Below are 13,848 nucleotides of genomic sequence, written 5' to 3'. Positions count from 1 at the left end.
TTCAGCGCTTGTTGCCTGGGTCGGCGTCGTTTGGTTTCGGCAGCCAACCGGAGTACGGAATTTCTTTCTGGCTGCAATTCGATGCTTTTGGATGGGGGACGACAGTTCCTTCGCGAGGTCAGCGCGTCTCTAGATTCTCCGGCGTTGTTGTTTTAGCAGTCAGAGACTAGCAGTACCTACGTCGCGTTCGCTTTGAAGGACAGTCTAGATGCAGTGGAGCGTGCCATTATATGGGAAGGTGCGGTCAGATGTTTTTGTGGCTGTGGACGCCTGGTTTGAGCAACGCGTTCAGCGCTTGTTGCCTGGGTCGGCGTCGTTTGGTTTCGGCAGCCAACCGGAGTACGGAATTTCTTTCTGGCTGCAATTCGATGCTTTTGGATGGGGGACGACAGTTGCTTCGCGAGGTCAGCGCGTCTCTAGATTCTCCGGCGTTGTTGTTTTAGCAGTCAGAGACTAGCAGTACCTACGTCGCGTTCGCTTTGAAGGACAGTCTAGATGCAGTGGAGCGTGCCATTATATGGGAAGGTGCGGTCAGATGTTTTTGTGGCTGTGGACGCCTGGTTTGAGCAACGCCTTTACCGCATGTTTTCTGGGTCTGTGTCGTGGGTTTCTCCAGCCAATGGGAGTACGGAGTTTCTTAGCGTCTGCATTGCGAGTCCTTGAGATGAGGGACGAGGTTTGTTTCCCAGGATCATTGCGTCACCAGATGCTCGGGTGTTATCTTCTTTTTGGTGGTCACAGACTAGCAGTACCTACGTCGCGTTGGCTTCGAAGGACAGTCCAGACACAGTGAAGAGGACCAGTATATCCGATGGGTCGGATGGATGTTTTTGTGGCTGTTGACGCCTACTATGAGCAACGCGTTCAGCGCCTGTTGCCTGGGTCGGCGTCGTGGGTTTCGGCAGCCAACCGGAGTACGGAATTTCTTTCTGGCTGCAATTCGATGCTTTTGGATGGGGGACGACAGTTCCTTCGCGAGGTCAGCGCGTCTCTTGATTCTCCGGCGTTGTTGTTTTAGCAGTCAGAGACTAGCAGTACCTACGTCGCGTTGGCTTTCAGCGACAGTGCAGACACAGTGGAGAGGGCCACTATATCCAATGGCGCGGCTCGATGTTTTGTGGCTGTTGACGCCTAGTATGAGCAACGCCTTTACCGCATGTTTTCTGGGTCTGCGTCGTTTGGTTTCTCCAGCCAATGCGGGTACGGAGTTTCTTTCCGACCGCACTGCGATTCTGTGGGATGGGGGACGGGGTTTGTTTCCCAGGATCATTGCGTCACTAGATGCTCGGGCGTTATCTTCTTTTTGGCGGTCACAGACGAGCAGTACCTACGTCGTGTCGGCTTTGAAGGACAGTCTAGATGCACTGGAGAGCACCAGTATATCCGATGACGCTCTCGAATGTTTTTGGTGCTGTTGACGCCTAGAATGAGCAACGCGTTCACCGCGTGTGGTCTCAGTTGGCGTCGTGGGTTTTGGCAGCGAACGGGAGTATGGAGTTTCTTCCCGACTGCATTGCGATGCTTTTCGATGGGGGGCGAGAGTCGCTTCGCGAGGTGATCGCGTCTCTAGATTCTCCGGCGTTGGTTTTTTTAGCAGTCAGAGACTAGCAGTACCTACGTCGCGTTGGCTTCGAAGGACAGCCTAGATGCAGTGGAGAGCACCAGTATATCCGATGGCGCGGTCGGATGTTTTTGTGGCTGTGGACGCCTAGTATGAGCAACGCGTTCAGCGCATGTTTTCTGGGTCTGCGTCGTGGGTTTCTCCAGCCAATGGGAGTACGGAGTTTCTTAGCTTCTGCATTGCGAGTCCTTGAGATGAGGGACGAGGTTTGTTTCCCAGGATCATTGCGTCACTAGATGCTCGGGTGTTATCTTCTTTTTGGCGGTCACAGACTAGCAGTACCTACGTCGCGTCGGCTTCGAACGATAGTCTAGATGCAGTGGAGCGTGCCATTATATGGGAAGGTGCGGTCAGATGTTTTTGTGGCTGTGGACGCCTGGTTTGAGCAACGCGTTCAGCGCTTGTTGCCTGGGTCGGCGTCGTTTGGTTTCGGCAGCCAACCGGAGTACGGAATTTCTTTCTGGCTGCAATTCGATGCTTTTGGATGGGGGACGACAGTTCCTTCGCGAGGTCAGCGCGTCTCTAGATTCTCCGGCGTTGTTGTTTTAGCAGTCAGAGACTAGCAGTACCTACGTCGCGTTCGCTTCGAAGGACAGCCTAGATGCAGTGGAGAGCACCAGTATATCCGATGGCGCGGTCGGATGTTTTTGTGGCTGTGGACGCCTAGTATGAGCAACGCGTTCAGCGCTTGTTTTCTGGGTCTGCGTCGTGGGTTTCGCCAGCCAATGGGAGTACGGAGCTTCTTAGCGTCTGCATTGCGAGTCCTTGAGATGAGGGACGAGGTTTGTTTCCCAGGATCATTGCGTCACCAGATGCTCGGGCGTTATCTTCTTTTTGGCGGTCACAGACTAGCAGTACCTACGTCGCGTTGGCTTCGAACGATAGTCTTGATGCAGTGGAGAGCACCAGTATATCCAATGGCGCGGCTGGATGTTTTGTGGCTGTGGACGCCTAGTATGACCAACGCGTTTACCGCGTGTTGCCTGGGTCGGCTTCGTTGGTTTCTCCAGCCAATGCGGGTACGGAGTTTCTTTCCGACCGCACTGCGATTCTGTGGGATGGGGGACGGGGTTTGTTTCCCAGGATCATTGCGTCACTAGATGCTCGGGCGTTATCTTCTTTTTGGCGGTCACAGACGAGCAGTACCTACGTCGCGTCGGCTTTGAAGGACAGTCTAGATGCACTGGAGAGCACCAGTATATCCGATGACGCTCTCGGATGTTTTTGGTGCTGTTGACGCCTAGAATGAGCAACGCGTTCACCGCGTGTGGTCTCGGTTGGCGTCGTGGGTTTCGGCAGCGAACGGGAGTATGGAGTTTCTTCCCGACTGCATTGCGATGCTTTTCGATGGGGGGCGAGAGTCGCTTCGCGAGGTGATCGCGTCTCTAGATTCTCCGGCGTTGGTTTTTTTAGCAGTCAGAGACTAGCAGTACCTACGTCGCGTTGGCTTCGAAGGACAGCCTAGATGCAGTGGAGAGCACCAGTATATCCGATGGCGCGGTCGGATGTTTTTGTGGCTGTGGACGCCTTGTACGAGCAACGCCTTTACCGCATGTTTTCTGGGTCTGCGTCGTGGGTTTCTCCAGCCAATGGGAGTACGGAGTTCCTTAGCGTCTGCATTGCGAGTCCTTGAGATGAGGGACGAGGTTTGTTTCCCAGGATCATTGCGTCACTAGATGCTCGGGTGTTATCTTCTTTTTGGCGGTCACAGACTAGCAGTACCTACGTCGCGTCGGCTTCGAACGATAGTCTAGATGCAGTGGAGCGTGCCATTATATGGGAAGGTGCGGTCAGATGTTTTTGTGGCTGTGGACGCCTGGTTTGAGCAACGCGTTCAGCGCTTGTTGCCTGGGTCGGCGTCGTTTGGTTTCGGCAGCCAACCGGAGTACGGAATTTCTTTCTGGCTGCAATTCGATGCTTTTGGATGGGGGGCGCGATTTGTTTCCGAGAATCACTGCGTCACTAGATGCTCAGTTGTTGTTTTAGCAGTCAGAGACTAGCAGTACCTACGTCGCGTTGGCTTCGAAGGACAGTCTAGATGCAGTGGAGAGCACCAGTATATCCGATCGCGCGGTCGGATGTTTTTGTGGCTGTGGACGCCTAGTATAAGCAACGCGTTCAGCGCTTGTTTTCTGGGTCTGCGTCGTGGGTTTCTCCAGCCAATGGGAGTACGGAGTTTCTTAGCGTCTGCATTGCGAGTCCTTGAGATGAGGGACGAGGTTTGTTTCCCAGGATCATTGCGTCACCAGATGCTCGGGCGTTATCTTCTTTTTGGCGGTCACAGACTAGCAGTACCTACGTCGCGTTGGCTTCGAACGATAGTCTTGATGCAGTGGAGAGCACCAGTATATCCAATGGCGCAGCTGGATGTTTTGTGGCTGTGGACGCCTAGTATGACCAACGCGTTCACCGCATGTTGTCTCTGTCGGCGTCGTGGGTTTCGCCAGCCAATACGGGTACGGAGTTTCTTTCCGACTGCACTGTGTTTCTTTGGCATGAGGAGCGCGATTTGTTCCCCAGGGTGACTGCGTGACTATTTTTTTGGCAGTCAGAGACTAGCAGTACCTACGTCGCGTTGGCTTCGAAGGACAGTCTAGATGCAGTGGAGAGCACCAGTATATCCGATCGCGCGGTCGGATGTTTTTGTGGCTGTGGACGCCTAGTATAAGCAACGCGTTCAGCGCTTGTTTTCTGGGTCTGCGTCGTGGGTTTCTCCAGCCAATGGGAGTACGGAGTTTCTTAGCGTCTGCATTGCGAGTCCTTGAGATGAGGGACGAGGTTTGTTTCCCAGGATCATTGCGTCACCAGATGCTCGGGTGTTATCTTCTTTTTGGCGGTCACAGACTAGCAGTACCTACGTCGCGTTGGCTTCGAACGATAGTCTTGATGCAGTGGAGAGCACCAGTATATCCAATGGCGCAGCTGGATGTTTTGTGGCTGTGGACGCCTGGTATGAGCAACGCGTTCACCGCATGTTATCTCTGTCGGCGTCGTGGGCTTCGCCAGCCGATGCGGGTACGGAATATCTCGCTGCCTGCATTGCCATTTATTGGGATGAGGAGCGCGATTTGTTCCCGAGTGTCATTCCGTCACTAGATGCTCGGGCGTTATTTCCTTTTTGGCAGTCAGAGTCTAGCAGTACCTGCGTCGCGTTGGCTTTGAAGGACAGTGTAGGTGCAGTGGAGTTCGCCAATATATGCGAAGATGCGGTCGGATGCTTTTCTGGCTGTGGACGCCTAGTATGAACAACGCGTTTTCCTCATGTTTTCTCGGTCGGCATCGCGGGTTTTGGCAGGCAATGCCGGTACGGAATATCTTGCGGCCTGCGTTGCGATTCTTTGGGATGAGGGACGCGATTTGTTTAGCAGGATCGTCACGTCACTCGATATTCCAGCCTTCATTATTTTACCAGTCAGAGACTAGCACTATCTACGTCGCGTTGGCTGTGAAGGACAGTCGAGATGCAGTGGAGTGCGCCAATATGAGCGGAGGCCCTGTCGGATACTTTTGTGGCTGTGAACGCCTAGTATGAACGACGCGTTTACCGCATGTTGTGTCGGTGCCCGCGGTGGGTTTCGGCAGCAGACGGGAGTACGGAATCTTTTTCTGGCTGCATTGTCGATTCATTTAGATGGGGGCCGCGATTTGTTTCCGAGGGTCACTGCGTCACTAGATGCTCAGTCGTTGTTTTTTTTAGCAGTCAGAGACTAGCAGTACCTACATCGCGTTGGCGTTGAAGGACAGTGTAGGTGCAGTGGAGTTTGCCAATATATGCGAAGATGCGGTCGGATGCTTTTCTGGCTGTGGACGCCTAGTATGAACAACGCGTTTTCCTCATGTTTTCTCGGTCGGCGTCGTGGGTTTCGGCAGGCAATGCCGGTACGGAATATCTTGCGGCCTGCGTTGCGATTCTTCGGGATGAGGAGGGCGATTTGTTTACCAGGATCGTCACGTCACTCGATATTCCAGCCTTCATTATTTTACCAGTCAGAGACTAGCAGTACCCACGTCGCGTTGGCTTTCAGCGACAGTCCAGACACATTGGAGAGGACCAGTATATCCAATGGCGCGGTTGGATGTTTTGTGGCTGTGAACGCCTTGTATGAGTAACGCGTTCACCGCATGTTGTCATGGTCCTCGTCGTGGGTTTCTCCAGCCAACGGAGGTACGTACTTTTTCTCCGACTGCATTGCGATTCATTGGGATGAGAAGCGCGATTTGTTTCCGAGGGTCATTCCGTCACTAGATGCTCGGGCGCGTCTAGCAGTACCTACGTCGCGTTGGCTTTCAGCGACAGTCCAGACACAGTGGAGAGGACCAGTATATCCAATGGCGCGGTTGGATGTTTTGTGTCTGTCGACGCCTGGTACGAGCAACGCGTTCACCGCATGTTGTCTTGGTCGGCGTCGTGGGTTTCGGCAGCCAACGGAGGTACGTACTTTTTCTCCGACTGCATTGCGATTCTTTGGGATGTGGAGCGCGATTTGTGTCCGAGGGTCATTCCGTCACTAGATGCTCGGGCGTTATTTTTTTTGGCAGTCAGAGTCTAGCAGTACCTACGCTGCGTTGGCTTAAAGGGACAGTGTATATGCAGTGGAGTTCGCCAATATATGCGAAGGCGCGGTCGGACGCTTTTGTGGCTATGAACGCCTTTTATGAGCAACGCGTTTACTGGGTCCCCGCCGTGGGTTTCGGCAGCCAACGGAGGTACGTACTTTTTCTCCGACTGCATTGCGATTCTTTGGGATGTGGAGCGCGATTTGTGTCCGAGGGTCATTCCGTCACTAGATGCTCGGGCGTTATTTTTTTTGGCAGTCAGAGTCTAGCAGTTCCTACGTCGCGTTGGCTTTCAGCGACAGTCCAGACACAGTGGAGAGGACCAGTATATCCGATGGCACGGTCGGATGTTTTGTGGCTGTGGACGCCTAGTATGAGCAATGCGTTCAGCGCGTGTTGTCTTGGTCGGCGTCGTGGGTTTCTCCAGCCAACGGAGGTACGTACTCTTTTTTCCGACTGCATTGCCATTCTTTGGGATGAGGAGCGCGATTTGTTTCCGAGGATCACTGCGTCACTAGATGCTCAGGCACCGTTTTTTTTAGCAGTCAGAGACTAGCAGTACCTACGTCGCGTTGGCTTTCAGCGACAGTCCAGACACAGTGGAGAGGACCAGGATATCCAATGGCGCGGCTGGATGTTTTGTGGCTGCAGACGCCTGGTATGAGCAACGCGTTCCCCGCATGTTGTCTCTGTCGGCGTCCTGGGTTTTGGCAGGAAATGCCGGTACGGAATATCTTGCTGTCTGCATTGCGATTCTTTGGGATGAGGAGCGCGATTTGTTTCCGAGTGTCATTCCGTCACTAGATGCTCGGGCGTTATTTCCTTTTTGGCAGTCAGAGTCTAGCAGTACCTACGTCGCGTTGGCTTTCAGCGACAGTCCAGACACATTGGAGAGGACCAGTATATCCAATGGCGCGGTCGGATGTTTTGTGTCTGTCGACGCCTTGTACGAGCAACGCGTTCACCGCATGTTGTCTTGGTCGGCGTCGTGGGTTTCTCCAGCCAACGGAGGTACGTACTCTTTTTTCCGACTGCATTGCCATTCTTTGGGATGAGGAGCGCGATTTGTTTCCGAGGATCACTGCGTCACTAGATGCTCAGGCACTGTTTTTTTTAGCAGTCAGAGACTAGCAGTTCCTACGTCGCGTTGGCTTTCAGCGACAGTCCAGACACAGTGGAGAGGACCAGTATATCCGATGGCACGGTCGGATGTTTTGTGTCTGTCGACGCCTTGTACGAGCAACGCGTTCACCGCATGTTGTCTCTGTCGGCGTCCTGGGTTTTGGCAGGAAATGCCGGTACGGAATATCTTGCTGTCTGCATTGCGATTCTTTGGGATGAGGAGCGCGATTTGTTTCCGAGTGTCATTCCGTCACTAGACGCTCGGGCGTTATTTCCTTTTTGGCAGTCAGAGTCTAGCAGTACCTACGTCGCGTTGGCTTTCAGCGACAGTCCAGACACAGTGGAGAGGACCAGGATATCCAATGGCGCGGCTGGATGTTTTGTGGCTGCAGACGCCTGGTATGAGCAACGCGTTCCCCGCATGTTGTCTCTGTCGGCGTCCTGGGTTTTGGCAGGAAATGCCGGTACGGAATATCTTGCTGTCTGCATTGCGATTCTTTGGGATGAGGAGCGCGATTTGTTTCCGATGATCACTGCGTCACTAGATGCTCAGGCACTGTTTTTTTTTAGCAGTCAGAGACTAGCAGTACCTACGTCGCGTTGGCTTAGAAGGACAGTGTAGATGCAGTGGAGTTCGCCAATATATGCGAAGGCGCGGTCGAATATTTTTGTGGCTGTGGACGCCTAGTATGAACAACGCGTTTTCCTCATGTTTTCTCGGTCGTTGTCGTGGGTTTCGCCAGCCAACGGGAGTACGGAATTTTTTTCTGGCTGCATTGCGATGCTTTTGGATGGAGGCGACAGTTGCTTCGCGAGGTCACCACGTGTCTAGATTCTCCGGCGTTGTTTTTTTAGCAGTCAGAGACTAGCAGCACCTACGTCGCGTTGGCTGTGAAGGACAGTCTATATACACTGGAGTGCGCCAATATATGGGAAGGCGTGGTCGGACGTTTCTGTGGCTGTGGACGCCTAGTATGAACAACACGTTTACCGCATGTTGTGTGGGTCGGCGTCGTGGGTTTCGCCAGCCGAAGGGAGTACGGGATTTCGCGCTGGTTCTAGAGGTGATATTTTGAGTACATGGTGGGGCTCCGCAAGCATACCGTGAGATGGGACATCCCATGAGGGTTGGTCGTCAGCATCTGCCATTTTTGCTCGATATCTGTTGAGAGTGGTCTGAACGTTGTGGTATTCACTGACGTGTCTGAAGGGGCGCTCTGGTACTGCTGTGGTCACGGGGGAAGGGCGGGGTTCCGTCTGCATTGTGTTCATCGCTAGTCGTCTGATTTGGCATCGCGTCTCTCGTCAGCCGTCGAGAGTAGGCGACGTTGATGCAGGTTACTGCTGTGAAGTTTATGGTGAGGGAGTGCGGATTTACTTGGCAAAGGCTTCCGTATGAGGTGATGCATGCTTGTTAGTAGGCAGCGGCCATCAGTGATGGTCTTTCGTCATTTTCGCAGAAATGTCTAGATACTGCGATTTGCACTTGTGTTTCTAAAGAGACGCGCTGATGTCGGTGTATTCACGGGGGGGCTGTTTCATATAATCGCTAATGGCAAGTCGTCTATGTTGGTAGCACGGGTTTCGTCACTCGTCGGCAGTAGGAGACACTCCGGCAATGTTCCACGGGCGATCTCCAAAATGAAGCACCACCAGTCTTACGCCCATTGTTGTCGTGCCACGGGAAGAAGCACGCCTGTTTGTAGGCAGCGAGTAGCAGTATTTGTCTTATGTTGTACTCGAATAAATTCAAGATATAAGTTCCGAAGTTGATATGGCCTTGAAGGAGTAGCATCGTCACCGTCTTTGTTCCGTAGCCTGTATATGGTGGTGGCGATTTTTGGCAGCGTATTGAGGTACGTTCTGGTGGTGTTGGCGTCACTGATGCTGCTCAACAAGAGGGGTTCCGAATCTGCAAGTATGCTGTGTCCAATATCAAAGATTACGTTTAGTGTGTGATTGGAGGTGTCGACAGCCCCCACATGTGTTTCATAATGCCCGACTGAGTCGGGGTCTCTCATTTGCAATGTCGTATACACGTGTTCGCAGACAGCAACGAGAAGATCGTCGTCTTCGCAGAACTGCGACCATTGAGTGGCCCTTACGACTGTATCGGAGTAGCTCATGAGGACGATCTCCTGCTCAACCTCCTTGTTGTCCTTGTGGGTTTTTCCCATTCGTTGCGTATTCGGTCGTCCCGGCTCGTCACGCACGGGGCAGGTTGGCACGTGCAGGTTGACAGGTGGCATTGTGTACATGTGAGGAGGGAGACCTTTTCCGCCATCGCCGGTCTGGCAGTAGACACTGCGGCTCTACGGATGAGAAGCATGTTTCGTGCTTATCCTAGGCAGGAACCTCGTTACGCATTATATTGTGTTGGTGGCTCCCCTGTTGCCATTCGTCTAGTGGTTATCAGCTTGGGCCTCTATGTTCCTTTTTAGCAGACCTTGTACATCCTCGAACTTACCCGTATCCTAGCCGTGGCGGGTTGGCTGATGACGTGTATCGCTTCCAGCATGTCGGAAATGGCTAGTCATGTTGCTGCACTTCTATTGTACATCATCCTTTAGGAATTGTCAGAAGCGCACAGGCATTGTGTCTCCTCTGCAGCATGGCCTCTATATTTTGCTAGTGGGCGGAAGGCACAGTATGCTGCACATTCTCCAAAGGAGGGGTTGTTCGTACAAGTGCTTCTCTGGGTGTCTTGCCGGTGGGCGGACACTTAGGTACGGTCCTGTGACGCGGAGATACGCGGGAGTGAGTATATGATTGCGGTGTTGTGGGAATGTCATATGCACTCGATGTCTTTTTTGAGGCAGATACCACGCCACCATTAACAGCGCCACGTGTGTGGCATTTGATGGTGCGTGGCCACGACCTCGGGCGTCTCCGTCAACGCCAGGTGGTACGTGTAGCGCTGACATACGTCACAGGTGGTACGGAGCGATGGTGGAACGAGGCAGTACTTCGTCGCCAGTATGCGGGAGCGGCGTTTGTTGTCATAGTGTTTCAGATGCAGCGGGATTGTTCGACTGGGGGCGCCACTCGTTGCTCTTTTTATTTCGTGTTTAGCCTCCGACTGTAAGTGGAGACGAATTGGGTGTTAGTGTCGGCGTACCATTTCGTTGCCTGGGAACTGTGGCGGACGACGTGTATGAAACCAGAAAATGGGAATTTATGTGAATGCGTGGACGGCTGTAAGAGGTCGTTTTATGCTCGAGGTGGATAGGTCTCGGCACTGACATTACTCAGCGTTTTAAAGGTGTTCTTAGCAGGTGTGACAGGGATAAGGTGGCTGAGTAGCGCCTTCATCCCATTTTTGAGTCGGCCACGGTGGCCGTCATCAGCTGATGGACGTATGCAGTATTCGTGGATCTTTCAGAGGTGCTTTCTACAAAGGGAAATTAGAATTCGGAAACGTCGGGGTGCGACACCAGCTGAGCTCCGCGTTTGACAGACACAGTGGACCAGTGCTATAAGTGATGTCGCCGGCCACGCGTCCGAATGGATTTCACTGCCGGAATCCCTCGTACCATGTGGAACGCTTGTTCGGAGAACGCGACGAGAAGGACGTCCTCCCCTTAGATCCAACGAGCCAAATTGAGCTCGCAGCAGTGTTTGAATGCAACCTCGACCGATATTCATTTTTTGTGATCTCTTTGTGTTGTGGATGATGCGTCGTTGGTTCGTTGTATCCCTACTCGTGGAGGCAAGGCCGTGTGGACCGAGATGTCACGTGCAGTTTGATCTTTCTCGAGTAGTTCGGCTGTGTGATGAAGAGGCCTTTCTATCGTTGGACGTATGGCTCTTTAAGTGACGATCATGTCGAACAAGGTCGAAGAGCGTTGATGCATAGTTCTGGGGATGTTTTTCACTGCTAGTAGTTACGCGTCGGAGATGGGTGCTAGAGGTGGCTAGTACGTTGACAGTTTTTTGATGGTATGTTTCGGCATTGCGTTCATCCATGAAGTTTTGTTCTGTGGAGTTCTTGGGTGTTTCGTGAGCGGATGGTGGTACGTGGCCGTCATCCGAGTATGCCGGAGTTTTAATCGAGGCTGTCGGCAGCCGTTACACATAGTGCCTTGTATCACCCATCTCAGTTGAACACACGAACGTGGGCAGTCGTAATACGCTTGTTCGTAAACGACAACGAAAAGGGCATCGTCTTCGTAGAACTGTGAAAATGACATAGTTCTTACAAATGTATCCGAATTCGCTCATGGCCAGTGTCTCTTGCCCAACACTCGTCAGGACTAGCTGGTGCGTCGTTCACCTCTTCTGTATCGGCCGTGGCGGCGCGTCACTTGTGGGGCAGTGTGGTACGTGCAGCATGATACTCGTTTTTGGGTATGTGCATGAACGGAAACATTCTTGTTATTTTCGCGTTAGCAGTTAACACAGTGATTATGGACGAAGCTCGTCTCGAGGGAAAAGGAAAACTGTACAGGGACAGGAATCGTAGTCGCTTCCCTTGAATTCTGCTGCAATTCATATGAGTATTCCTGCTTGTGTGCACCATCTATGATGTGGAGTCACTTGTTGGAGGCTGTCGAACGGATGCGTCCATCCTGACGAGACAGGCAGTGGCATGGCGCTAAGGAAGGCTAGATGGGCTCTTCGGTACAACAACGGAATTTGCTGTACCGTCTCGCCTCGATGGGTTTTGCGAAGGACCTTGTGCGATGCGAGGAGCCACGACCACGTGTGGTTGAATGGTGTGTGCCTGTCAGTCGGTATCTGCATCGATGTCATATGTTTTGCAGCACAGTGAAACACGTTTCTAGACACAAGGGTCGAGGGACGGAGGAGGCGGCACGCCCACGCAAACAGCTCTCGACTAGTGTTCTATCGTTTCAGACGCAGTCGGTGTGTCGACAATGTGACCGCTTTTGTTTTCGTGTCGTTATTTCCTTTTCAGGCTGAGCAGTTAGGTATACAGGTACTGGGAGCTGAAGAGAGAACGCGAGTCCAGCGAGTGACAGTGTCGTGACTCAGTTTTGTTGGGCTTGCGGACGAGTTGCGTGAGAAGCGCCTTCATCCCAAGTCGTGTGAGGGGATGCAACGGGTTTCATCAGCCAACAGAAGTAGGCACTCTTCACTGCAGTTGTGCGGCTTCGTCTTTGATCGGGGCCGTCAAGTTGGTTCAGATCTACTGAGCGCAAAGTTCACGCATTAGCGATGGCCGCACGAGCATCTGTCCGTCGATTGAGCTAGCGGTAGATTTCCTCGGAGATCCGGCAACGCAGGTCATGGCGTCTGATGGGAAGGGTCGGTAACTTGTGGCGTGAACTGATGGAATGTGTGGAACCGACGTGCCCTCCATGCTGAGGAGAGAGGCAGTGGCATGGCGCTAAGGAAGGCTAGATGGGCTCTTCGGGGCAACAACGGAATTTGTTGTACCGTCTGGCCTCGATGAGATTTGTGAAGGAGGAGTTGGTGCGATGCGAGGAGCCACGCCCACGTGTGGTTAGATGGTAAACACTCGCTGGCTCCCTGTGGTGAGTCGTTTATTTGTTGGAAGTGACACCTCGACCCTATGAACGAGGCGTGTATATCGAGTTTATTCTTTTCAGCAGCCATGTTAGGTGTCATATTGTGTTGGTAGCTCCACTGTTGCCGCACGTGTCGTGGTTGTCAGCTTCAGCCTCAGTGATCTTCATTCGCAGACCTTGTTCATCATCGAAGCTACTCGGAGACTCGCCCTGGAGCGAGTTGGTTGGTGATATGCGGGATTATCAGCTAACTAGAGACGTCTGGTTAAGTTGCTGCAGGGGCCATCACGGGGAAGAAAGCTCATCCATGGCAGTGTCTTCCTGCAAGACTGCACGAGTGTGATAAATGACACCGGCGGACAGCTGGAGCAGTCCGTTCTTCTTAGTGAGGAAGCGTGGTTGCTCATGGCATTGCCGGTTCGTGTATCTGACTGGTTGGTGGGCGACGCAGTGACGCCTAGACCGACTGTTAAGTGTAGTGTAGCACTACGACTCTTTTATGCACTGGATGTGTTTTGCGGACGGGATGTTACCATGAGCGGAGCGGCAGAGTTGTGGCATTGCGTGATGCGTGGGTACTATCCCGTGCGTCTGTACCGAGGTCAGGCCTTGTGCAGAGCGGTGAAGTACGCCTCCGCAACCGACAGAGTGTTGTGGAACAAGGCAGGGGTCCGTCGCCCGCACGGCGGGACGGTGTTCCCACTGTGTCAAGCGCAGCTGGTTCTGTCCGCCGTGTTGCCCATATGGTTCGTTTGTCGTCTTCGTGTCCGTGTTCAGAAGGAGGCTGTAGGTAGTCACGACCTGGGGGAAGACGAAATCTGGAAACGTTGCTGAAATGTATGCGTGAGGGACCAGTGTGTTGGGATTTTGGGTTCAGGTGTTCAACTCCATGCGGTGCAGTGTTCGGAGACGGCGGGGGAGGTCGATATGGTGGCCGAGTAGTGGATTCGGATGGGTTCCATGGTAGGGATAAGGGCAGCAACCAAGAAGATAGACACACTGCTGCGTCAGCAACGCGTTCATCTTTGGTTGCCTGCGTGTCTGCTGGTTTCGTCA

At 52.9% G+C, this 13,848-nt stretch overlaps 2 protein-coding genes across 2 annotated transcripts; both read left to right on the top strand.

Moving 5' to 3' along the window:
- Positions 1 to 5,149: 5,149 nt before the first annotated feature.
- TGME49_307080 (hypothetical protein) lies at positions 5,150 to 5,731 on the top strand (the record flags this gene model as incomplete). The annotated part of the gene is made up of 2 exons (XM_018782517.1): positions 5,150 to 5,212; positions 5,492 to 5,731. 2 exons carry the CDS (start codon positions 5,150 to 5,152, stop codon positions 5,729 to 5,731), a joined length of 303 nt encoding a protein of 100 aa, XP_018635664.1.
- An 813-nt stretch (positions 5,732 to 6,544) lies between these two features.
- Positions 6,545 to 13,848, top strand: TGME49_307090 (hypothetical protein). Its single transcript, XM_018782518.1, has 6 exons — positions 6,545 to 6,614; positions 6,893 to 7,189; positions 7,756 to 8,052; positions 8,329 to 10,381; positions 11,552 to 12,239; positions 12,376 to 13,848. The coding sequence occupies exons 4-5, from the start codon at positions 10,086 to 10,088 to the stop codon at positions 11,694 to 11,696; spliced, it is 441 nt and encodes a 146-aa protein (XP_018635665.1). The 5' UTR covers positions 6,545 to 6,614; positions 6,893 to 7,189; positions 7,756 to 8,052; positions 8,329 to 10,085; the 3' UTR covers positions 11,697 to 12,239; positions 12,376 to 13,848.

The sequence above is a fragment of the Toxoplasma gondii genome, chromosome XI, assembly GCF_000006565.2.
Source record: "Toxoplasma gondii ME49 chromosome XI, whole genome shotgun sequence".
Classification (NCBI taxonomy): Eukaryota; Apicomplexa; class Conoidasida; order Eucoccidiorida; family Sarcocystidae; genus Toxoplasma; species Toxoplasma gondii.
This window is presented reverse-complemented; position numbering and strand designations above follow the sequence as displayed.